The sequence below is a fragment of the Ahaetulla prasina genome, chromosome 4 (assembly GCF_028640845.1).
Source record: "Ahaetulla prasina isolate Xishuangbanna chromosome 4, ASM2864084v1, whole genome shotgun sequence".
NCBI classification, from domain to species: domain Eukaryota; kingdom Metazoa; phylum Chordata; class Lepidosauria; order Squamata; family Colubridae; genus Ahaetulla; species Ahaetulla prasina.
In genome coordinates this window covers 106,101,186-106,128,301 of record NC_080542.1, presented here as the reverse complement: position 1 = coordinate 106,128,301, position 27,116 = coordinate 106,101,186, and the positions used below count along the sequence as shown (strand labels likewise).

Genomic DNA, 27,116 nt, shown 5'->3' with positions numbered 1-27,116 from the left:
CACCTGTGTTTATGGGAAAAATTTGTTTAGTACTCATCATTTTTGGTATTCATTGTACCTGGTAGAACCAATTAATACTGTGTCAGGCCTGGATGCCATCTTTTGTATTAGGCCTTCAGACCTGCCACGTTTACTACTGTGGGAAACTGGGAGGGGAGATGGTATGGAGCATGGGTGATATATAGTCATAATAACATTCCTTTCTCAAGAAATCAAGGACAACTTGCCCTGCACCTGGAAGACCAGAACTGGGAGGCATCTCCAGTTGGGACAATGTTTGATTGGGCCATGTGATGGACTTGTGGGTGTTGGGTAGGGACTTGAACTTTTCTTTGGGTAGGGAAAACCTGGAAACTTTCAGATTCGGGTTTTCCCAGATGTGCCAATATGACATCTCTAATGAAATGTAGCTTTGAGGAACTTCAAGCATTTTCTTTGGGGTATTACTTGGAACCCTGACACACTGAGTACTGAAGAGCCACTATAGATAGGTGGAAACGGATCATATTTTAAATCATACTGTATTTATGCAGAAATATTAAAAAATCAAAAGGATTCACACATTTTTAAACACTATGTTATACAACAAATCACTATCATTCTCATATAAACCTTTAAAACATTTCAGCATTTCTTCAATTTTTTTATCTCAAATCTATATTGCTTTTGTTTTTAATTCCATTTACACTGTTGGACCTCTTCTTTCAGTTCTTTTCAATCACTTCTACACTGATAGATTTTAAAATATCTATTACACTCAGCATTTTTTTTACTTCTTTTAATCTTAAATGTTTTTTCTTTTTTTGATTACCATACTTGCAAATGTTTCTCTCTACAATATAATATTAATATAATATATTTCTCTCCTTGCTGCAGTTTTATAGTGCATTTTGTTGCAAAATCCCTCAATACATATACCTCATTGGTGGGCTTCAAATAATTCCACTACCAGTTCACCGAAAATGTGCGTGCGCGTGTGCGTATTCACTTTTGTTGCCACCAGTTTAGACATGGTTGTGTGTTGCGTTATTTTGAGGGGATAGCACATTTACATGGTGGGATTCAGCCAGTTTGCAACACTTCAGGAGAAGCAGTTGTTAACTTTCTGAGCAGTTTGGCGGACTGGTTTTTGGAAGAAATCATTAAGGCAGAGAACCGGTTGTTAAATTACTTGAATCCCACCACTGCATTTACGCTGTTATACAAGCTATATACTCACTATTTTACATTGTAGCCATTTTTTCAGTGTTGTCACATGAAAAGATATAAATATTTACAAAATGTGAGGGAGTGTAGTCACTTCTATGATATACTGTATATATATATATATACATACATACATATAATACATATTTTTTTTATACACAGAGAAAGAGACATACAGACAAAGCCAGATATAGATCCAAACAGACAGGGGAGGGGAGGGGAGGGAAGGGAAGGAGTGGAGAGGAGAGGAGCAGAGAAGAGAAAAGAGGGGCAACTGTCTTGTTTTCTGAAGACAGAGCTATCTCAGATAGAATAAGGTAACCCGCCTTGTCAATGGGAAGCTGCTCTGCCATGTAATTCCGGTGGAAGTTTTGGGTAGCTGCTCTTACAGTATAACCTGGAAAGGGGAAACCAAGCCAGTTAATTTATATAATAAATTGGCTTGAGTTGCCAAGGTGGTGTGAAGTCACCTGGCAATAGGGTCACCTGAGGACAGCTATAGATTTCATGGTATTTTCTATCTATGGAAGTGACTTAAAACTATCAGTTTTCTTGAGAAATACATTGTTAATTCCACTTCAATCTGTTTGTGGAATTCTTGGTAGAATCTACTGTATTCATTTTTGAATATAGATTCAGAATATAGATTGTTTCATTTTCACGACCATGCCTATTCACCGCATCAAAGGCCTGATGCATATAGAAGTTAATAGATAGTTCTCTCCTTCCCTCCCAGACTTCACAACCTCACAATTTAAAAAAATTATCGGTTAATTTTTTTCATTAAAATATTAATGACTGGGAAGACATGGTAACAAGGTCAGTCAATGAATAGGCATAGCAACTAAGCCAATTGGGAGCGTGTCTTAGTCTGCAGCTTCTGAGTCTCTAAAGAAACAAAACTGAAACCAGTGTGTGTGCATGTTGTCTGCTCTACTGAAATGAAACCAACTGTTCTCTCCTATCTTGTGTTGTAACTGCTACATTGGAAAAATCTTCTATATTGGTGCTGTACATTTATCTTCATGTATTATTATGTATATAAAGAAGTTAATGAATCCAGCTGAATCAGTTATCTGTGTGTGCTTCTGGATTCAATTTTTTGCAAGAAACTGACAATTTTCCTACTTCATCCCCCAGAATTCAAGTCTTAGAAAGTACTCATATTTTTAGAAAGTAAAGAACTCAGAGTGCAAACAAGATGCATTGTCATTCATCATTAACTTCTTCAACAAGGAAAATGTGCTAATAAAACTCTGTTGCTCTTTCATTTTCTTCCAAACTTTTGTAGCTGCTCATCTTGTACCAAGCAACAGCTCACAACCAAAACAACATCCACATACAATAAAAATATTAAAACCATAAGAATCAAAATCAAACTAAACTAAAGCAACATGGTACTTCCATGTCCATTCTTTCAAAGGTTCAGATAGTATTGGCAGGAGGCTGCGTGCGATATGTTAGTTCTGAGTGTGAGAGGCAGAACCCCTTCGCCTCGCCCGCCCCCCCCCCCGCCCCCACATTGATTCAAGAATATTAGATTTTAGCATCGGAGGACTGCATTGTGCATTTCGCCACTTTCCATTAAAAGCTTAGTAGCATCCTCCTCCCGACTTTTTTACAGCTGGTGTTTCCTTCCTCAAAAAAGAGTGGCCCTAATTGGCTAACGCTGTGATTTCTTTCCCTTCAGCCGCAACTGCGGGTGGCCTGTGTGTGACTTAGTTGGTCCCCAGGGCAACGGGACGCTGCTGTCGTCGCGGTAATGGAGGGGAGCTGAACGAAGCTCCTGGGTTGGTCTTGAGGGAAAGAAGACTCGAGTGGGGTGAGCGGGCGCACGCAGCAGAGGCAGGTGAAGTGTCCGGGCTCAGAGTTCGGAGGACAGGAGAGAAAACTAAGGCGTCATTAAGCCATCAAAGCGTCGGGAAGGGATCCCAAGGATAGGAGACGCAGGAGTGCCCCGGCGATAAGCTTTGTTGTAAGGAGTTTCACTCGACTCTCCCGCTTTTATTGTATTGTATTGGCGGTGGCGATGGAGGACGAGGAAGACGAGACAGTGCAGGAAAAAAGTTTCGCTGAGGACGAGCGGGTACAGTTCGTTGGCCTCCGCCTGGCCCATTTGTTAAGGCTCAAAGAAGACAAATGGAGCAAGTTTCTGGAAGAAGAACAGAACCAAAAGCACGCGACGGAGTTTTTAGAGAGTAACCGCCCAGCTTTCTTGGCCTTCTACCTCTCTGTGGCCGGAGGATTGACCATGGAGACAAAGGTAAAAAGAGGGAATATGGTTTCGTACATAGTTACTGTTCTTAAAGTAGTGTTCTGTTTGGGGGCTATTTCGGCATTCAGTCACATGGATTTAAAAAGGCAGAGGGAATGGGGAACTTAATAAATAAGCAAATGCATAAATCCATTTGCAGGGACTATCTACTGAATAATGGAATATAATTTTCCTACAATTAGAATGGCAATTACTTCTCCATATGAAAGACAACTATCACTGATGGAACTATGGATCAGTGTTGGGTTTCAAAAAAAATTACTACCTGTTCTGTGGGTGTGACTTGGTGGGCGTGACATTGCTTTGTGGCAGGGGAGGTTACTGCAAAATCTCCATTTCCTCCCAATCATCTGAGACTTGGGAGGCAGAGACTAGATGGGGGCCAGTCAGAATTTTTACTATGGGTTCTCCGAACTACTCAAAATTTCCGCTACCAGTTCTCCAGAACTGTCCAGAACCTGCTGAAACCCATCTCTGCTATGGATATTGCTAGACCTGTTGGTGTGGACTTATCCACTTGTACTCTTTCTTTCACAGTACCAATAGATAACAAATAGCAGATTCTTTGTGAGGATCCCCCTAAAAAGATTATCTCTTATTTGTTTGATGTATTTAGCCTCAGTCCCTTGAACTGTACTGCAAATGAATCAAAGTATTTTTATTTGATTATTTTAATGTTATAATTTCTTGATAGTAAAACAATCCCAACTTTCCCTATTATAGTACATTCAAGCCTTTAGTGCCATCAACTTTCTCAAATTTTTCCACAGTTAAACAACAAGTTCACATCTAATTTTTTGGAAGATTCAGTAGGACTGCTTGCTATGGCTTTAATTTAACACATAATTCAGGGCAAGATTTTAAACAATTTGTTTAGGTTTGAAATGGCATTAATTACATTGATTATATAAAAAATCAGAGTTGTACAAAATTCAAAGAAAAAGTTTTATTCTACTATCGCTTCCACATATTCTGTAATCATTATTTTTACTAGAAGTTGTGGTTCATTAGAAAGTTATTACACAGTTGGTTTAGTTAGTTTACAGAGTAAAATTACTTAAATAATTAAAATGAAAAATATCCCATTTTGTCTGCAAAGAGATAGAAGGTATTGCTAGCTTTTTGCAGTTATATTGAGACAAAAAGTTGATGGCCAGATGTTCTTTATGTTATGATTAAATGTCATGTTAAAAGCCAAGAAAATTTCTGGCTACCCCACAACCAGTGGTAGGATTCAGCCAGTTTGCACCACTTTGGGAGAACCGGTTGTTAACTGTCTGAGCAGTTTGGCAAACTGGTTGTTGGAAGAAATCATTAGGGCAGAGAACCTGTTGTTAAATTACTTGAATCCCACCACTGCCCACAACCATTTTAATTACCCTTGTTTAGTTCAACTTTGGAGTTTAAAATTCCTTGATTTTTTTCCTTGATGATTATGACTAGCATATTAAATCTTTCTCTTCCTTTGAACAGACAATTTCCATCCACTTTCTCACTTTCTCCTTTTAAGGAAGGTGGTGGAAAAAGTGATTGCATTGCAACTCCAGAGCATCCTGAATGAAATAGATTATTTGGGCCCCTTTTAGTCAGGGTTCAAGCCTGATTATGGGATAGATAGTGCATTGGTCATGCTTGTGGAATTATCTCTGGCAAAAGCAGGATGGGGATAATGAATTCACCCTTGCTTTCCATGACTCCTTGGCAGCTTTACGGGCCATTGACCACGGTAGGCTTTTGGATGGCAGAGTATTGTACTGGTCACATAGTATTGCATGGCCACTCCCTAGTGGGATGCCACAGGCCTCAGTATTCTCTTTGTTCTTTTTAAATATTTACATGAAACCACTGGGTCAAATCACCCAACACTATGGGATGTAGTATCATCTTTATGTGGATGACATTTAGGCTTATATCTCCAACCTTGGTGAACCAAGTGACACTATGGCTGCCCTTTCACAGTCCCTAGAAGCTGCAAGGATATGGATGGGGGTCAATAGAATTCAGCTGAACCCTGGTAAAGCAGAGCAACTGTGGGTGTAGTAATCCAGTTGTATGTGTGTATGTACGTGTACGTGTATGTATATGTATACACGCACGCGCGCACACACACACACACACAAACACTAGCTGGTTACCCGGTGTTGCCCAGGTATTTATTTATCCCAATCTTGTATTAGACGGGAAAAGGAATGAATTATATCTTTAATGCCAAATCAAAGCAATTTTTTTCACAGGGTTTAAAAGTGAAAGCACAGTATACAAATTATAAAATAAAATATTCAAATTAAGTATAATATTAATTTAAGACAAATGTTGATTATAAACAACATTTTTAGTTTCACCTCCAGGAGCAAGAATAAATAAATTCTGTGGTGAACCCACCCTTGAGCAAGCAACATAATTATCCGTGGGAGAAACATGGTGATCTCAAATCCACTCCATGGTACTTAGTAGACTCACCCTGTGACTTATTGATCGTGATTGAGAATGCAAGTCTGTGTTAGGGGTATGTTACCCACACAGTATTTTTTCCAGAGAGTAAGTCATCTGTGTAGCAAGTTTAGTTGAAATTGCTAGGGGCGTTCCAGAGTTATGGTGGAACACACACAGATACACCCACAACCACACACACACCCAAACACACACCAGAGGTGTTTTATCCCCACAGTATTTGTTTCCAGAGAGTAAGTTATCTGTGTACCAAGTTTTACTGAAATTGCTAAGCCATTCAAGAGTTATGCTGGAACACACAGACACACAGACACCCGCCCCCCCAGGCGTGTCTTACTCCCCACAGTATTTGTTTCCAGAGAGCAAGTCATCTGTGTACCAAGTTTGGTTGAAATTGTTCAAGCCATTCCAGAGTTATGCTGGACCATGTGTGTGTGTGTGTGTGTGTGTGTGTGTGTGTGTGTGTGCGCGCGCGCGCACGCGCGCACACACACACCCGCACACACATATATATACTCAAGCCATTCCAGAGTTATGCTGGACCGTGTGTGTGTGTGTGTGTGTGTGTGCGCGCGCACGCACACACACACACGCACGCACACACACACACACGCCATTCCAGAGTTATGCTGGTGTGTGTGTGTGTGTGTGTGTGTGTGTGTGTGCGCGCACATACACACACACACACACACACACACACAGGTCCTTTTTTATATATATAGATGATATAGCAGAAAATATAAGCCCTGCATATCTTTCTGTGCATAATATATATGGCATATTGTATGGCATAGAGCAAGGATACCCAAACCCATGCTGCGGCCCATTTAGAATCCGGCTTGGTTTTTATAAAGAATCAACAGAACTGGATCAGATATTAACAGGGGCAGATGAAAAACTAATTTAAAAAATGTATAACTACCTATTGAGCATTAAAATGAAAGAAGAACAAGTAAAGGAAACAACGATAGTGTGGGCCAAAAATTTTGGCTATACTATAGAGTTAGATAAATGGCAGAAATAGTGTATTTAGTATACAAATTAACTAAATTGAAGATTTATTAAAATGGATAAGGAAACTATGTGATTATCACTAATGTTATTACTAATGTTTATCATTAATGTTATGAATATTATTGCTATTATTATTAATACTATTTCTCAAAAACAATTGTACTCAGATAACACCCTGTTCATATAGACATTGAATTTTTATGTTTAATATTAAAAAAGAGAGAAAAAAGAACCAGGCTGTGAAAGTGATGGGCGACCAAGCATGTGCAGTTCCATGTACGCACTTGTACCCAACAGTACCCATTTGGTAAGCCCTACACCAGTCCCCCAAAGTCCAAAATGTACGGGGCCAAAATCTTTGGATTTTTTTAAGAGCTAAAGGAGTTTAAGGCATCTGCCACCACTCCCTCCACACAAGATTCCACTTGTAATGAAATGTTTGAATGACCTTTAGGAACAAGAAAAAGAAATGCTGCCTAGAAACAGACAAGAATGGCAGGAGCCTCCAGTGGCTTAACAATTAGAGGAAACCTAGCAAAGCATGTCCTAATGGGTCAAGCAGTTTAAAGTGGTGGTGGGAAGTTTGTACCCCCAAGATTCTGTTAAATAATTCTGCTAATTCTATAATAAAGTAGAGTTAATTCATCTAGTTGGGTTTCCTATCTGGTTACCCTAGAAGCCTGATATCAGTCTTTCAAGTCTGAAAGTACCTGGGTCTTTCCTAAGTTTCTTTCTCTGACCGTTAAGCCACTATGGGTTCTCCCTCTCTTATCTGATTGTTTCCTAGGTAGCATCTCTTCCCCTCATTCTTCAAGGTCATTCAGACATTTCATTACACACCTTGATTTCACTGAACGAGATCTACAGCATTTGGACCTACTATGAATATAGCAATAAACCAGCCATTGTCTACAAAAAGTTTCCCACCTCCGATCTATGAAAATATAAAATTCTACAGTGTCTCATGTAGCATGAATCCTTTTCTTTCTAGAGTTAAACCTAAATAGTTGCGGGTTATTGGCCAGAGCTATAATATAAAACAACAGCTCTACAGTGGGATATATCATGGGTTTATTTTCATTATTATTAGTAGTATGTCTCTTTCTGATTTAGATACCAAGTATTATAAAACATAAACTTGTATGGGTTATGAAGACTGCAAATAGCATTGGAACAGAAAACTACAAAGAAGAGCTCAGATTGTCAGAACTGTCTGGGATACCCTTGGAGCATGTAATGGTGTTTTTAGAGAAGGTACTGTTTGTTTGTTTGTTTGTTTGTTTGTTTGTTTGTTTGTTTGTTTACATATAGCATTTACAGATCATGTTTTCTGTAGAAGCTCAAGACAGTATACATAAAGATCTCCTTTCATTTTTTTCTGTGAAATAGATTGTTGGGAGTTAAAATTTGGCCCAACATCAAGCAGTGAATTTTAGTATTTAGCAAGGACTATAATCTAGATTCCCTATTTTAACATTATTTCAAAGGACTTCTATTTTTTAAAACTGTTAGTTCTTATTTATTTATTTATTTATTTATCAAACTTATATACCGCACCATCTCCCGTAGGACTCAGGGCGGTTCACAGGCATATTAAAAACAATATAAAAACAATATAATAAATAAACATTAAAACCCAGTTAAAACTAAATATTATCATAGCCTGATCACTAAAAAAGTAAAAACTAATAAAACCCCCATTAAAATTAACTAAAACATTTTGTTCTTAGGCTAGTCCCGCACGCTGAAATAATAGAGTCTTCAGTTCACGTCTGAAGGTCCGGAGGTCGGGGAGTTGTCGTAATCCCGGAGGAAGCTCATTCCACAGGGCTGGTGCCGCCACAGAGAAGGCCCTCCCCCTGGGGGTCGCCAACCTACATTGTTTGGTCGACGGCACCCTGAGGAGGCCCACTCTGTGGGAGCGCACAGGTCGTTGGGAGGCAATCGGCGGCAGAATGCGGTCTCGAAGGTATCCCGGTCCTAAGCCATGGAGCACTTTAAAGATGGTAACCAAAACCTTGAATTGCACCCGGAAGACTACCAGTAGCCAGTGTAGGCCGCGCAGGATAGGTGTTATATGGGAGCAGCGCGGTGCTCCCTCTATTACCCGCGCGGCCGCATTCTGGACTAACTGGAGCCTCCGGGTGCTCTTCAAGGGGAGCCCCATGTAGAGAGCATTGCAATAGTCCAGGCGGGAAGTGACGAGGGCGTGAGTGACCATGCGTAAGGCGTCACCTTATATAGATTGCAAGAGTACTTTGGAGCACTCTTGTACTCTGTATATTCAGTTATAATAACTTTATAAAGTTAGTTTAAAGGAACTTAAAAAGCAACATAATTATTTTGCAATGTGTTATTCTTACATTTGTTTTAGAAGACAAGTTGCCAAAAAGCTTCTTCTTTTTGGAAAATACTAGATTTCTATCTTCTGAATATTTTCATTTTTTATAAATAAGATCTATGGAAACTCTCATTTAGCAACATTATAAAGACAGCATTTATAATGAAGGGAATTATGGTGAAAAGTTGTTTTTTAATATTTTGAATTCCGTAGACCACTGAGAGACATAATGGTGAAATCAGCAAGAATAAACTTGTAACATTTTTCAGACTATGTTATAGAGAATGTTTTAAATTTCAACTGCAATCTTGTCCCAAAGGTGCTTTTTCAAGAGGCAACTGAACTTTCTGGTTTTTCTTTGAAGAAGTTTCTTGAACTTCTCATCCAAGGAACTTCTTCAGCTCTGACTGGATGGTGGGGAGTGCAAATATTAACACTCCTTGCAGGCAGCTGGTCATTTACATTCTTTTAGCAAGTTGTTAAGGCCACCTGGATGTTTATTTGTGTTATCAGGGTCACCTGAGTAGTGCAAATGGGTGTGGAGCCTTCTTGGAACTGTTGAAAGGATTGCGTTGTAGACTGGAGATAGATGATGTCATATCCCTCCCCCTTTGTTGTGAGAGGACTGTTCAGTTTTGACATAGATGGCCTCTTTGATCCCTCTTTCAAACCAATAGTTCTCTCTGTCCAAAATGTGGACTTTACTGTCTTCAAAAGAGTGGCCTTTATCTTTTAAATGCAAGTGGACTGCTGAATCTAGTCCTGATGTGTTTGTTCCAGGGATGGTATTCAGTTACCTTCGGTATTAGTTCACAAATGTGAGTGTGCATGGGCTTGCTTTGCTTGCATGTGCCACCTCTGCGCATGTGCAGGGCCTTCTGCGCATGCGCAGAGCATAAAAAATTTGGATAAATGGGATGTGTTTATGTCCAGGTGGGTAGGCGGAGCCACCCGCAGCCACCACTACCAGTTCGCCCAAACCAGATAGAACCGGCTGAATACCACCACTGGTTTGTCTTCCTATGTTGTGTCATGTATTTATGAAGTTGTTGTTTTGTTTCCCCAATGTACAGATCTGCACATGGCTTATTGCCTTGTACTGCATATACCACGTTGCTCAGTTTGTGTCTGGGTGTTTTATCCTTCAGGTGGACAATCTTCTACCATAGTGTATTCTAGGATTTAAAGTATGCACATATGTTGTGTTGATTAAAGATCCTCCTGAGCTTTTCCAGTATTCCTGCAATGTATAGAATGACAACGTTGCTTTGTTTATTGTTCTCTTCATGCAGACAACATGCAGAAAAAAGTGCAGTATATAAATACTGAAAAAAGTAAGATAGGGAGTAAATCAATGCTTAGTCATGGAAAGTTAGACAGCTTAGTGCTAGTCATGGTCTCTCAGTACAGCCTACTATAATTACAAGGATGGTGGAGGGAAAATGGAAGAATGCTGTGTAAATGGCTTTGAAATTCTGCAGGAAATAAATAAATACTTTTGTCCTACAGATTCACAGGTCAAAAGGAAATATAAGCAGCAAATGAAAGAGATATAGGTGATAGTATAGTGTTCTAACTAGACAATATGCTTTGAAAGTATTGATTACTGTCAGACTAAAGGATAAAATACATATTCACATAATTAATAAAAGCTTTTTTGAAGCTTCTATTAACAGAATAGAAAACTTCCAGAAGGTATGGTCTTTAATTGCTATCTTTAATGTACATTTTTTGTATTTTATACATAGATGTGTTTGTGTGTGTGTGTGTGTGTGTATATGTGTGTGTGTGTGTGTGCATGTGTGCATACGTGTGTGTAAGTATGCATACAAGACCATAATAAAAGGTACCTAGTTACCTAATGCAGCATTAATAAAAAGTAAAGGTAAAGGTTCCCCTTGCACATATGTGCTAGTCATTCCTGAGTCTAGGGGGCAGTGCTATCTCTGTTTCAAAGCCGAAGACCAAGCGATGTCTGAAGACATCTCCGTGGTCATGTGGCCGGCGTGACTCAATGCCAAAGGCGCACAGAACGCTGTTACCTTCCCACCAAAGGTGGTCCCTATTTTTCTACTTGCATTTTTATGTGCTTTTGAACTGCTAGGTTGGCAGAAGCTGTGACAAGTAATGGGAGCTCACCCTGTTACACGGCACTAGGGATTCGAACCACTGAACTGCCGACCTTTTGATCGACAAGCTCAACGTCTTACCCACTAAGCCACCGTGTCCCTGCAACATTAATATTGCATACTAATTAGAGCTAGGAACTCCCCTTCCCAAAGAAAGCATTTTCATCATGATTTGTCTTTTTTGTTGTCTTAAGAATTATATTTTTAAAAAATCCTTTAGCTGGGCAGTCTGTTGTGTATCAGTTTATTTATTTATTCTTAATTGACCTAATATTTGAAAATAAAATCACAAGAGACACTGAGCTAATAATATGAAGAGTATTATCTGCAAACACATTGGGACCTTTGTGTAAAAGGATGGCACTCATCTCACAATGCTTGAGATTACTGTTCAGTGCTCCTTTGGTCTTACCTTATTTCTAAATTGCATGTTCATTTAGAGTACAATTTGTTCTCAAGCTGACGTAAGTTTGCATTTATCACTATGGAAGATGTATTGCAACAAACAAACTTTTGGAATGTTATAGTTACAAATCATAGTCTTACTGGAACTGTTTGATTGGTATATGACACAGAGATCAAACATTTCATAATGACAAAAGTGCTTTTGATCAAATATTTAACATTTCTGATTATCATTGAAGAACAATCTTGTATTAGAGACCAAATAATTCTTTAAAAAACATTTTGAAAGTTGCAGAATGAATAGGAGACAGATTTTCATTTCATAATCAGTTAAGAATAAAATGTTTATCACTAAAAACACAGTTCAGTTTGTACTAGTATTGGGCTTAATATTTACAGTTCTTAGAATATATTGGGTATTCAAAGTAATTTAACTTTTTTTTTTTTTTTTACAGAAGAGGGTATCAGAATCAGACCCCACCAAAACCAATATAAGGAAGTTGTTGAATTAGCTGTAAAGATAATCCTTTAGAATCTATAGCTTTATGAACTCATTTAAATTTCATTTAAAATTTAGATTTCTCTGTATAGTAAAGAAAGATTAATAGCTGCTCGTATAATTAATTTGAATCTTGGGTTGCTTTCCATGGATTGAAGGGATTTCAATCCAGTGTTATGAAATTTGCATAGCAAAGAAAATACAGTTTATTCCTCTAGTTTAAATCCTAAATGTACAGTATGAAATTCAATTCAAGAGATTATTTCCTGAATTGGACAAGGACAAAGATAATGTTTCTCTATTTTGTCCCGGGAATCCCCTTTCATGTTACTCTAGAGCAGGAGTCCTCAAACTATGGCCTGTAGGCTTCATACAGCCCACCGAAGCCATTAATCCAGCCAGCGCAGGACCACAAGGCTGCCCCGTCCACCTGCCAGCCTCCATCCTTCAGCCGAGTGCAGGACTTACCTTTGTGAGCCCCGTGAGCTGGACCTGGAAGGTAAGGCCAACATTTTTGGCCTGCAGAATGCTTCTGGTGACAGGGTAGGTGAAAACTGGGGGCATGGAGAACCTGGGGTGTCTCCACGCTCTATTTTTACCTTCCCCACCTCCAGAATTTAGACACAGAGAAAGAGAGAGACAGAGACAAAGACAGAAAGACAGAGAGAAAGAGAGAGAGAGAGAGAGAAAGAGAGAGGGAGGGAGGGAAAGAGAAAGTGACAAAACACACAGAGAGAAACTGTGTGTGTGTGTGTGTGTGAGAGAGAGAGAGAGAGAGAGAGAGAGAAGGAGAGATAGAGAGACGGGGGAAGAGAGAGGGAGGGAGGGTGGGGAGAGAATGACTTGTTGATTGTAAACTTCTTGGGACTGAGAAGAATTGTGGCAAAACTGAATTTCCTGAAGTGGACCAATAGACTCCTAAACAACTGAAAAAATGATCTAGAAAAAAAATATCAACCAAAAGTGCAACATGCAAACAAAAGCAAACACCCCCAGGAGCAAAAAAAAAAGAAGTTTAATTTGTGTGCATTGTTTCATGGAGTGCTAAATTGGCCACGCCCATCCAGTCACATGATCTCCTAGCCACACCCACCCAGTCACATGACCTAGCCATACCAACCCAGTCAGTCCATCTTCCAACAGTCTGAGGGACAGTGAATTGGTCCCATTTAAAAAGTTTCAGGACCCCTGCTTTAGATATAATCCCCACAGCGTGCATTTACAGAATGAAATGAGAAATGGAAAATAGTGTTACTAAGAGTGAATCAAACTTACAGTAATCCTTTTCTGAGCTAAGCCAGTCTCTAAATCATTTTTAAATCAGATAGAAAATTCATAACAGTTATCTTTTTACTCTGTTTTCCCAATCAGTGTTGCTATTTTAGGGTAATAGATGGCAATTGTTGAGGTGATAAGGTAATTATTTTACAGTAATAATAGAAGTGATGGAACCTTGTATTTTGTCTGTATCCATACTTATTAGTGAGACCAAATTAAAGCTGAATGTAATGTGTCTCTCTTTATATGTATTCTAAAGACATGGTATACCGTGTAATGGATCTGAATATGGTTTTGCGTTGGCCATAAGAACGCTGATTGTTGTTAGATGATAGTAGAGGATAGTAGGTAACAGTTTAGTATTTGCAAACCTGTATTGAGTTTCCATTTTGAAATCCTTTGAAGCCACAAGATTATCAGTGTATATCTATATATAAGAATAAAAACAGAATACAGATGAACAAATGTAAGCCTTTTTGGTGTAAAGTTATAAAATACACAATGCAATGATATCCTGTTTTTTAAATAGTCTTCCTGTGAATTATCAATACATAATATTTGATTTTAAAAGTCAGTGTAATTGTTTGAGGGTGTTTATGAAGAAAAATCTATTTTATGTGGAATATAACAACAAAAATTAAACAGGACTTCAAAAAGAAGGTAAGTTTTAAGGATTCTTTATATCACTGACATCTTGTTCTTTCTGCTACTAGGTTGTAGTTCCTGTTCTTTCCAGTAAGAAAAATAACGGATCTTGGCCACATGTTATTTCCCAGGATATGGAGCGGCATATAGAGATAATAAAAAATAAGACCTATGTTATGAATGGAATTATGTCTGGGAAAATTCTTCTTCCTCTTCCAACAATTGCAACAAAGACTGATTTGCAGGCTATATGCACTGAAAATAAGTAAGGAGTGTACATATATAAGTAATGGAATGTGTGAATGTCTTTGGGAATGGGGGGGAAAAGATGCTATCTAGGAAACAATCAGACAAAAGAAGCAGGAGCCCTCCAATGGCTTAATGGAGAAAGAGACTTGGGAAGGATCTGGTCTAATGGATCAAGTGTAAGCAGAAAATTTGTGCATTGAAAATTTCAAGGTTCTGTTAATATAACATTACAAGAAGGTAGAAATAATTCATTTAAAACAGAATCGTAGGGCTGGAAGGGACCTTGGAGAGCCTCTAATCCAGGGGTGTCAAACTCAATTTCATTGAGGGCCACATCAGGTTTGTGTTTGACCTTGGTGAGGGCGTGGCTGGGTGGGCATGGACATGGTGGATATGGCCAGCTCAATATCACTTGTGTCGGGGGCACTTGTGGTGGCCTGATTGGGGCTGGGAGATCCACTTTTGCTAGTAGTATGTTTTGCTAGCACTCTGTCAGGGAAAACAGAGCTCAGGGGACCCTGTGTAGACCCCCCCCCCCGACTCCATTTTTGGCTGTGACAGCTTCCTGCAGACCTCTGCCAGTGAAAAGGGCCACCATGCACAGCCCTCCCAAGCTCCGTTTTTGCTGGCAGAGGCACCGTGGACCAGTCCTTTGCTGTTTCCAGGGTGACCCCATGGGCCAGATCTACCGTAAGTACCCCACAGGCTGGATCTGGTCCCTAGGCCTTGAATTTGACACCCCTGCTCTAGTCCAAACCCCTGTTTGAGTAGGAACTTTAATTGACTCCCAATCAAATAGTTCGGTCTGCTTTTGAAAGCCTCAGTGCATCCATTACTCCAGGAGGCAAGCTATTCCACTGACTAATTGTTCTGATTGTCAGAAAATTTCTCCCTGCTTCTAGATCCATCTCTTTTTAACGAGCTTTCACCCATTGCTTCTTGTTTGGTGTCTTAGAGAATAAGTCAATCTCATCTTCTTTGTGACAGCTTCTCAAGTACTAGGAGACATTTATCATGTCCCCATAATCCTTCTCTTTGATAGACATATCTCTCTCTCTCTGTCTCTCTCCCTCCCTCCCCTCTCTCCATATCTATCTATATAAGGTTAAGCTGCCAGTCAGTGGGTCCCTGAGTCCTTCGGGAGATAGGGCGGTATATAAATTTGAATAAATAAATAAATAAATAAATAAGTGTTATTAGTGTAATAATCTCCAAATCTCAACCAACAAACGCTCTGTCTTACACACTGGCAAAAAAAATAAAAATATCAGAACACAAAATACAAGCTGAATGGATACGACCTAACAGATGACCCTCACTCTGTTGAAGACCTTGGAGTACTCATCTCAAATGATCTAAGTGCCAGAGCTCACTGTAACAGCATTGTAAAAAAGCATTAAGAGTTGTTAACCTAATCTTGCATAGCTTCTTCTCTGGTAATATTGAACTGCAAACTAAGGCATACAAAGCTTTTGCCAGACCAATTTTGAATACAGCTCATCTGTCTGGAACCCACACTGCATATTGGACATTAATACATTTGAATGAGTCCAGGGATATTTCACAAGAAGAGTCCTCCACTCCTCTGCTCGCAACAAAATACCTTATGCCACCAGACTCGAAATTTTGGGCTTAGACAACTTAGAACTTTGCTGTCTTTGGTCTGACCTAAGCATAGTAGATAAAATCATCTGCTACAATGTCCTAGCAGCCAATAAATACTTCAGCTTCAACCAAAAGCTTTAACCAAAAACTGTCTACCATTGACCTCACCCCATTTCTAAGAGGACTATAAGGGGCGTGCATAAGTGCATAAAAGTGCCTACCGTTCCTGTCCTATTGCTTTCTTTCATTATATGTGCATGTATATAATGTTGTGACAAAAATAAATAAATAAAAATAAAATAATAAAATAAAACAATACAAGAGCATACAATAGATACAAACTCATGGTAAACTGATCCAAACTAGACTGCAGAAAATATGACTTCAGTAATATTTATATTACTTATTTATATTTATTTATAATATAATATATATAATATAATATATAATATAATATAACATATATAATATAATATAATATTATATTATATATAATATAATAATATAATATTTATATATTATATGAATAATAATATTCAGTAATATTGTCGCCTTCGACAAGACCTAAGCTTAACTCACAGAATCATCTATTGTAATGTCCTTCCTGTTAAAGACTACTTCAGCTTTAATTGCAATAATACTAGAGCAACTAATAGATTTAAACTTAATGTCAACAGCTTTAATCTAGATTGCAGAAAATATGACTTCTGTAACAGAATCATCAGTGCTTGGAATACTTTACCTGACTCTGTGGTCTCTTCCCATAATCCTAAAAGTTTTATCCAAAAACTTTCTACTATTGACCTCACCCCATTCCTAAGAGGACCATAAGGGGCGTGCATAAGCGCACAAACGTGCCTACCGTTCCTGTCCTATTATTTTTTCTTTTCTTCTTCCTATATATATGCTTATACCTCCTTATATTTACTCATATATGTGTTTATATGCTATATAATCTTTTTGTATGATACCTACATATATTGTTGTGACAAAATAAATAAATAAATAAAATAAAATAAGTAATAGAGTTGTCAATGCCTGGAATGCACTACCTGACTGGGTTTTTTTCCCCAAATCCCCAAAACTTTACCTTAGACCAGTGGTTCCCAACCTTTTCTTGTTTGAGGCACAACCTTTTCTTGTTTGAGGCACCCTTGGAAAGCCTTTCAAAAGTTCCCGGCACCCTTATAAGGAAATAGATATTTAAAATCTCCGTAGCTCAAAAGTTCCCGGCACCCTCAAAAGATCTCACGGCACCCCTTAGTGCCGCGGCACACTGGTTGGGAACCACTGCCTTAGACTGTCTAATGTAGACCTCACCCCATTCCTAAGAGGTCTGCAAGGAGCGTGCATAAGTGCACCAGCGCGCCTACCATCCTTGTCCTAATGTTTTCTTTTATTCATACCCTTTACATGTGTTTATAATTATGTTTACACTTGTATCTGTCATAAAATACATGCTTGATGAAAATAAATAAATAAATAAAATAAATAGTATCAGACAAAAGGATATTTACATGATTTCCTGGAAAAGAGAGATTCTTCATTCACTGTTTCCATGGCCTTCCCAGTACATAGACACTAGGATGGACAACAGAATCTCTTCTTTTTCCATTCAGTTATTGCAAAAAACAGTTTTGGATAAATTCTGTGGTATAGGGAAACAAGTTGAATTTAGATTCTGGGAATTACCTACTAATTCCCTAAGTGTTTCAGGATGTTTTGTCTTGTTCTTCAAGGACAGATTTCTGGGAATATTCAGGCAGCATCTGGCAGTCTAGGAGGAATCCAGTATTTAGATCTCCCTTTCCTCTAGCTGAGTGATATTTTTGCAGCACTTTCCTCATAACTGAATTCTGTACTGATTGACTTTTTAAAGGCTATGCTAGCATTATTATAATTTTAACTGGGTACAGCATTTGGGTTGTTCACCATATAAGAGTCCTAATTGATTGGAGTGGCAATCAGACTTGATGCCTTGAAATATCACAAGTAAATAAGCAAATGGATCTATACTAATCCTCTAATGAATGCAACTTAATAATACTTCATTTTAAAGAGATTATTTTTAAAAATTAAAAAACTTTATAGACTATGAGATAACTAGTGGCTGATGAAAACGACAGTTATATATTTTAGTATCAGAGATGATTTGCTGCTTCTCAGTGTCAGTTTTTGGATACACAAGTAGCAATGTGACGTTGCACCTACCCTTTGCTTAGCCACTATGGCAGAATTCCTGGTTGGATTATTCTTTGATCAAAACCAGCACATTTCTTGATATACTCTTAAAAAAATAAGAAAAATAGGGTTATATTAAGGATAAATAAAAGGGAAGCATTTGTTATATGAAAGAATGGCCTGACTGTAGAGTTTTTATATCCACATCATAAATCCAATTGACTGAAGACCTTGACTTTAGGGATTGCCACAAAGAAGAGGGAGTCGGGCTGTTCTCCAAAGCATCTGAGGGTAGAACAAGAAGCAATGGGTGGAAACTGATCAAAGAAAGAAGCAACTTAGAACTAAGGAGAAATTTCCTGACAGTTAGAACAATTAATAACTGGAACAACTTGCCTGCAGAAGTTGAGAATGCTCCAACATTGGAAATTTTTAAGAAAATGTTGGATAACCGTCTGTCTGAGATGGTGTAGGGTTTCCTGCCTGGCCAGGGGGTTGGACTAGAAGGCCTCCAAGGTCCCTTCCAACTCCGTTATTATTATTATTATTAAGCTTGATTTTCAAAGTGCCCTTGTAATGCTAATATCCTCAGAACATATACTTTATTTATCACTACAAACAAAAATTCTCTATATTCAGTGAACTCTTAAAAAGAAAACATTGGAAATTGCTTAATTTGTCAGTTAAACATGTAATTTGTCAAGTCATGTTAAGCAGTACCATCTGTTATCAGATCAGAACCAAATAGTAAAAGCACAGCACAAAATATAGTGCAGTTAGTTTCAGTGTAATTTTAAGCATGAAAAAATCCTCCTTTATTCTCCCTATTTTTCAGGCAGAATTCCGAGACAAGGTCAGTACTTCATGAAATAGAATCAATGATTATCAAGTGGTCACGCCAAATAAAAGACATTTTGGAAAGGAATACAGCTCAAGCGCCTTTTAACCAGGTTCACCCAGATCCTCAGAGTGAACTTAAGTTCTGGAAAGAAAGAAAAGACAATCTCTTATGTATATATGATCAGGTAGGTAGCTCCTACTCCAGTGATGTGGCTGTTTTTCAATTATATGTACTAGAAGAATATGTTGATTTCTAACCAACAGATGAAGCATCAGATACAAATTAATTTAACAATGGCTGAGAACATTCTATAAATTAATTTTCTGTTTTTATTTCAGCTTACTTAGATTTGTATATAACTTCACAATATATTTATAAATAAATTATATATACATTTAAAAACTGCTTCAGTCAGGGTGATTCTAAGCAATGTGCAAAAGCAGGAGCTGCAACTAATAAATAGTAACCATAATAAATGACAGTAATACACAATAAACAACGTTATGATTTAAAATATATTCTTGGCACCAGGAGTTTTATAGCACCAGTAGCAGCACATTTTTGATGACTTTCTAGTAGGCCACAAAAATAAGATCTATTCACTCATTTTATAGTATAGGAAAAGAATGACATTTCCTAGCAGTTTCAATATCATCATTCATAAACATCCTATCTGTTCTATACATAAAAAAAACATAGCACTAGCACTTAAGACTTATATAATGCTTTACAATGCTTTCCAGACCTCTCTAAGCGGTTTACAGAGCCAGCATATTATCCCCAACACTCTGAATCCTCATTTTACCAACCTTAGAAGGATGAAAGGCTGAGTCAACCTTGAAATGATCAGAACTGAACTGGCAGTGAGCAGTGAATTAGCCTGCAATACTGCATTCTAACCACTGCACCACCATGGCTCTTAACATCTATTAAAGGACAATATAACTTTCCCATTTTCTTATCATGTTGAATAAGTGGATGACTACTACAGTTTTCTGCATTGGTGATGATAGATTTGAAATAACAGGTTATGGATAGATCATCATAGAGAAGATCTCTCTATGTGGTTGCTAGGAGTCAAAAACAACTTGATAGCACATTATTGATTTAACTACTATTCTCAGTTGCATTCTAGAAATTGGGTAGAAACATTATCTTACCAGACATTCCTGAACTTGTAGCTTGGCTTAGCTGGCCGCAGTTCATCTAGTGTAGGGGGCCAAACTGGCAGCCTGCAGGCCGGATGTGTCACTCGTTGGCCATGCCCATGCCTGGTTTAGCGAAGGGGAAAAAAGTCACAATATGTCACGTGATGACTTCATGATGACACAAGTTTGACACCCCTGATCTAGTGGCTTTCAGTATGGCACAAATAGCTAAGAATCTTAATTGAAATGTCTTTGAATGTTAGTCTTTATACTTACAGTGTTACAAACAATTGATTGTCCTCTATGAAAGTGAGAATATAGATTTCCTCATATACCCCATGGATGCTCAAATCAGTTACCACTTGCTGATTGCAATCAATCTGGTTTATGCTAGGGCTTGAATAATTTTGATAAAACAAATTATGTCCACAGGGGCCATAACAGGTGAAATTGCATGCTTAATTAATTGATTGACAAATAAGATTTGCAGGAGCAAGAATTAATGCAATAACAATTAGGATTTTCAATTTTGAGGAAAAAAAGTCTTTGTGGCCATTTATCTTTCCAACTATTTCTGCTTGAGAATAGTCAAAGACTTGAGCATGCTAGAATGACTGGGATTTCATTTTATATTTGTGTAGGGCCATTTATGAAACATGATTGTTTGACCTTTTCAGAATCTTTTTTTTAATTCACACACTGTCATGTGGCAAATATAAATACATTTATTAAATATCCTTTTAAATTCCAGCTTAGGAGCCCTATTATCCAAAAATTGATTGGAATCTTAAAAATCAAGAAGAGCAGTTATTATCCAACTTTTCAGGATATTTATAAGGATGTAGAAAATGGTAAGGTTTCTTTGAAATAAATTTATATTTTATATAAATGGATAAAATGTATCAAATCCATATTGTTTTTTACTGTATCACAATAATTTTGCATTAAAATATTGCTTTGGGAAATACTCGCATTAAGTGAGTCTTATGCAATATGCCATACTTCACTGTGTTACATTCAGATATTTCCCTATATACATATAAAATTAAATTAACATATGGTGCTTCGTGTAAACAATATTTTGAAGCTGTTACTTGCAGGCAATCTATTTCTCACATTAAAATGGTTTTAAAATGTTTTTCTCATTTTTACATATTGATTAAATGAAATGTCAATGGAAAATCATTAAAATACATGTCATTTTTATAAGGTACTGTGCTCCAAAAAGAATTAAGCGGATGATTCATTTTCATATTGCTCTTATTAGGCAGAACATTACATCATTGTCTTTTCTCTCTTTTTTTGCAGTTTGAAAAAAAGTATACTAGTTTATAACTGCAAGTTAACCTTTCATCAGGAAAATTGCATTTAGATTTTTTAATACATTGTCATACAATGTTTGCCAAGCAGTTAGACCAACTACCAAACTTGCATATATCAGAAGACAGAATACTGTAGTTATTCTGTGGTTGCACCATAGGACAGTCTTCATGATGCCAGTTTAGCAGGATGCAGACAATTTTATTTTCCTGTCCCCTTGTGTTATTGTGGAGACAGGTGAAACAGGGACCTTAATGGTCTCTGAGTAGCATCTATGACCAAGTTGATTACAATCCTTAGATCATCATTTTCTTTTAAAAGCGAGTATGACTAAGTACACTACGTACTCTAGATTGTATTAGGCATATACACTATGATTTAATCCTTTCTTTCTTCTACAGCACTTATTGAAGCCCAAGATATTGAATTATATCTTAAAACTTTAGAAAGACATATTCAGTTTTTTCAAGAGACCGAATTTCCAAGGATACATATTTTGATTCCTCCTCTGTTTCACACCATCTGCCTGATCTGGAGTCATTCCAAATTTTATAACATGCCAGCACGAATCATATCTCTACTGCAGGAATTCTGCAATCTGTTCATTCATCAGGTAGTAACATTTTATGTACAGAATAAATTGAATGCAATGCACCCTATTTTTATATGAAATTGCCTGAGAATTAAAGTCAGGGACGGAAGGAAGTTTTCTTAAATATATCCTTGCTTTCAGGGACCCATCTGTACAGCACCTAGAAAAGGGATTTTCCCTACATTATTGCCAGTATAGGAAATCTACTTGTTTACGAGTTGTATTCAGCCTCCACTTCCTAGACCCCTGCAAGGTTGGAGAAATGAAGAAATGTGCATTACAATACAAACCCTGTAATTTAGGAACTTGTTCCAATGATGAGAAACATAAAGATGGCAAGCGTGAAATACTAAAACTGGCAAGATGAAACTGAAATCTATTTTCGTCACTTTTTTGTGATAGATGTCTTAAACACTATTCTTTCCAATTTTAGGAAACCTTTAGAACCTTCCTTGATAACCAGGTATTTTAAGAAATATACGAATAATAGCGCATTGTTGCATTAACCATTTATATTTTATATTTTAAAACATCTGATTGCATTATTCTTCACCCCAGGCTACATTGTATCTTTCACCAGAAGATATTATGAAAAGGGAAGCAGAGGAAACTTTGGAACAAGTACAAAGTGCTCTTAGTACTTTAAGAAGTTTTAAGGATGCTTTTTTTAATGAAAGAAAACAAGTGGCAACTTATTTCACTAGCAGTCAAGAAGTTAGATTTTGGGATTTTCAACCACAGATGGTATTTTCCAGATTTGATATGTTTTTAAATCGCCTGGAGAAAATAGAGGTATTATTTATCATTCTATCCCTAAAATTACAGTTGGAGTATATTTCTGGAAAAATATGTGGAATTTTCTATGACAATAATATAGCTACTTTTACACAACAGCAAGGAAGAAACACAGAAAGAGAAGAAAAATTATTTACAACTCCCAAATTTATAAATTATCTGTATGTATATGCATAACTAAATCATATGTATATATTTTCTTTTAATACTACAGTCAGGGATTTTTTGAAAAAGTCCATTAATCCAATAGCAGAAATATTAGTATTGCATAGGGTGCAGCTTTCTTTAATTAAATGTTACTTTTATGGTATCTTTACCATCTTGAGTTATTTGTAAAAATGAGTAAAGACTGGGTCCAGATAAATGAATGAATGAATGAATGAATAAAATTAATACATAAATAAATAGTTTTGTCTATATAATCTAGAGTTAATGGATTTCCCAACTTAGTAGGGAAAAATAAGAACCGGGGAGCAAATAATTGGTTCCTGACATATTATATACACACATACACACATAATAAAAGGAGATCTTAGGTGGACACAAAATGCAGAAGATTCAACCAGGTTCATAAAAGCCTGATAGATTACAGGTTAAAGAGTTCTTCCTCAGGACTGTTCTCCACCCAGTTTTATTTCACATCTTATCTACATATTAAGGCATAATTATGACAATATGGTAGAAAGTCCATTATGCCCACATATACCTTGCATGTATCCTGTTTGTAGGAGAAGTCATGTCAGTGACAGACTTGATTCCATAAAGCCAGCATTATAGAAAAATTTCTTAAAACCAAAGTAATGGCAATTACTTGGTATATTCTGCCAAGCCCTGCACAGCAAGTATCTAGCGACAGATGCCAGGATGGTCCTATTCTATGCCAGGAAGTCTTGCAGGTATATAATCACATGATCCTGGTCAAAAACCAGTTTTAAAAGTGTTATAGTAATCTCATTCAAGGTTCAAAGAAAAGGCTCAAAGCATTTAGGCAGGTGTCAAAGATTTTGTTTCAGAATATGACTATCAGGCTCTTGGCTATCAGAAATCTGTTCCCAATTAAATAAACTGGCACTGTGCCATTTGATTCTGTACATAATTTTAGGACACCTTTGCAGATTTTAAAGTCTGAGGATTGGTTTGTCAGGATCTAAGATTGTAAAACTGGGACTGGAGAAAATTTGTTTTTCTAAGGCCTGAGAATTAGACAGTTTCTCAGGACAGATTCACTTCTTTGATTTTGTTCAAAAGAATGCTCTCTCGCTTTCTATTTATTCTATCCTTTCTATTTATTTCCTCTCCCCTATACACAAAGATAAGCTGTGATAATCAAGTTCAGAGATCAGAAAATGAAAATTTAGTAGTTGCCTTCTAAATGACACATTTATGCCAATTTATGACCCAATCAACAGGTGTCAAAAATATTGTCTACTTCTGTATCGAGAGATATACCCATTAAACATAAGTATTGTTAATGATTATTTTTATCTTTTCAGAATATTTTTGTTACCATGCTTGAGTTTGAAAAGTTGGAGAAACTAGAATTTGGTGGAATCAAAGGAAAATGTTTAAATGCTCAAATATGCAAATTGAACGAAGAATTTATCGAGTCTTGTAACACTTTTAAAGAGAAAACATATGACCCCTTAGACTACAACAATATGGTAATCTTTCATGTAGCATATTGTTTGTGACATTTTTTTAAATTTAAGTAAGACAAGTTGTGAGGTATATTGTAAAAATAAAGTTGATTATATTTAAAAACTAATCCAAACATGACAAAAAGTGTGAAAAGTTTGAACTTAGAAATTCCTATCAAGCAGAGTTTGAATTTCTTAACTATCTCTATTTCTGCTGTCTATTAAAGAACAGCCTTTCTTTATTTGATGCCTATATTGTAGTCCAGTGTTTTTCAGATAATGGAAGATTATTTAATCTTTTAATAGCAGTGACATTTTCTGTTAATAACAGGAATTTTCCCTGAGCATGTATTTCATAGCCCATATACCATAACCTCAATATCTAATATAAATAAAATTTGCATATAATATTCTGACCATTGCAATCTTGATGTTACAGCCGGTACTACCCAAAGTTTCTCTCCACCTGCTAGTGTCAAATGTCATACCTTGAATCCAGAGATAGGTGTAGGATGAGTTTCAGTCACAGTCAAGATGCACTGGGCTGCCAACCTCACTGCACCCAGTTGATGGGGAAAATGACCTTCCAAACTTCAGGTTTGCACTACACAAGCCTCCCCATGGTGTCCCAGTCTTCTCTTTGACCTCTTTTAAAAGGTCTGTGCATAGGATTGTAACTTTGATTGAAATTGTTTTTCTCTCTAATTTAATTATTTCACTGCATTTGCATATTCACGAAAATCACTGCTATAATCATCATTGTAGTAGTAGTAGTAGTAGTAGTAGTAGTAGTGATAACAACAATAACAACAACAACAACAACAACAACAACAACAACAGAGTTGGAAGGGACCTTGGAAGCCTTCTAGTCCAACCCCCTGCCCAGGCAGGAAACCCTACACCATTTCAGACAGATGGTTATCCAACATTTTCTTAAAAATTTCCAGTGTTGGAGCATTCACAACTTCTGCAGGCAGGTCGTTCCACTTATTAATTGTTCTAACTGTCAGGAAATTTCTCCTTAGTTCTAAGTTGCTTCTTTCCTTGATCAGTTTCCACCCATTGCTTCTTGTTCTACCGTCCAGTGCTTTGGAGAACAGCCTGACTCCCTCTTCTTTATGGCAACCCCTGAGATATTGGAACACTGCTATCATGTCTCCCCTAGTCCTTCTTTTTATTAAACTAGACATACCCAGTTCCTGCAACCGTTTTTCATATGTTTTAGCCTCCAGTCCCCTAATCATCTTTGTTGCTCTTCTCTGCACTCTTTGGTTATCCAACATTTTCTTAAAATTTTCCAGTGTTGGAGCATTCACAACTTCTGCAGGCAAGTCGTTCCACTTATTAATTGTTCTAACTGTCAGGAAATTTCTCCTTAGTTCTAAGTTGCTTCTTTCCTTCATCAGTTTCCACCCATTGCTTCTTGTTCTACCCTCAGGTGCTTTGGAGAACAGCCCGACTCCCTCTTCTTTGTGAGATATTGGAACACTGCTATCTTGTCTCCCTTAGTTCTTCTTTTTATTAAACTAGACATACCCAGTTCCTGCAACCGTTCTTCATATGTTTTAGCCTCCAGTCCCTTAATTATCTTTGTTGCTCTTCTCTGCACTCTTTCTAGAGTCTCAACATCTTTTTTACATCGTAGTGACCAAAACTGAATGCAATATTCCAAGTATGGCCTTACCAAGGCATTATAAAGTGGTATTAACACTTCACGTGATCTTGATTCTATTCCTCTGTTTATGCAGCCCAGAACTGTGTTGGCTTTTTTGGCAGCTGATGCACACTGCTGGCTCATATCTAAATGGTTGTCCACTTGGACTCCAAGATCCCTCTCACAGTTACTACTATTGAGCAAGGTACTACATATATGGTACCTGTACATTTTGTTTTTTTTGCCTAAATGTAGAACCTTACTTTTTTCACTGTTGAATTTCATTTTATTAGATAGCGTCCAATGTTCAAGTCTGTCAAGATCCTTCTATATCTTGAGCCTATCTTCTGGAATGTTGGCTATTCCTGCCAGCTTGGTGTCATCTGCAAATTTGATGAGTTCCCCATCTATCCCCTTGTCCAAGTCATTGATGAAGATGTTGAAGAGTACTGGGCCTAAAACAGAGGCTTGGGGTACTCCACTGCATATTTCCCTCCATGTGGATGTAGTTCCGTTGAGCACTACACGTTGAGTGCGGTTGGTCAGCCAGTTACGAATCCATCTGGTGGTGGTGCTGTCTAACCCACATTTTTTATTTTATCTAGTAGTAGGTTATGGTCTGCTTTATCAAATGCTTTACTGAAGTCCAAGTAGCATTCCTCTGGTCCACTAATTTTGTCACTTTGTCAAAGAATGCAATAAGATTAGTCTTGCATGATCTGTTTTTGACAAACCCATGTTGGCTTTTGGTTATTACTTTGTTTGCTTCTAGGTGTTCAGTGATTTGTTGCTTGATTATCTTTTCCCTGGAATTGAGGTCAGGCTGATAGGTCTGTAGTTTCCTGGATCTG

The 27,116-nt window shown here is 37.4% G+C and overlaps 2 protein-coding genes across 2 annotated transcripts in view; both read left to right on the top strand.

The window, feature by feature from the left end:
• Positions 1-3,235: 3,235 nt before the first annotated feature.
• Positions 3,236-14,769, top strand: LOC131198249 (dynein axonemal heavy chain 11-like). The gene is made up of 3 exons (XM_058182739.1): positions 3,236-3,469; positions 8,060-8,200; positions 14,312-14,769. Exons 1-3 carry the CDS (start codon positions 3,236-3,238, stop codon positions 14,510-14,512), a joined length of 576 nt encoding a protein of 191 aa, XP_058038722.1. The 3' UTR covers positions 14,513-14,769.
• Positions 14,625-27,116, top strand: part of LOC131198248 (dynein axonemal heavy chain 11-like) — a 94,950-nt gene continuing 82,458 nt past the window's right edge. Inside the window, exons 1-6 of the mRNA XM_058182738.1 lie at positions 14,625-14,668; positions 19,114-19,303; positions 21,019-21,118; positions 21,989-22,200; positions 22,738-22,971; positions 24,468-24,635. Coding sequence (XP_058038721.1) covers positions 14,625-14,668; positions 19,114-19,303; positions 21,019-21,118; positions 21,989-22,200; positions 22,738-22,971; positions 24,468-24,635 — 948 coding nt within the window. The remainder of the gene's footprint in view (positions 14,669-19,113; positions 19,304-21,018; positions 21,119-21,988; positions 22,201-22,737; positions 22,972-24,467; positions 24,636-27,116) is intronic.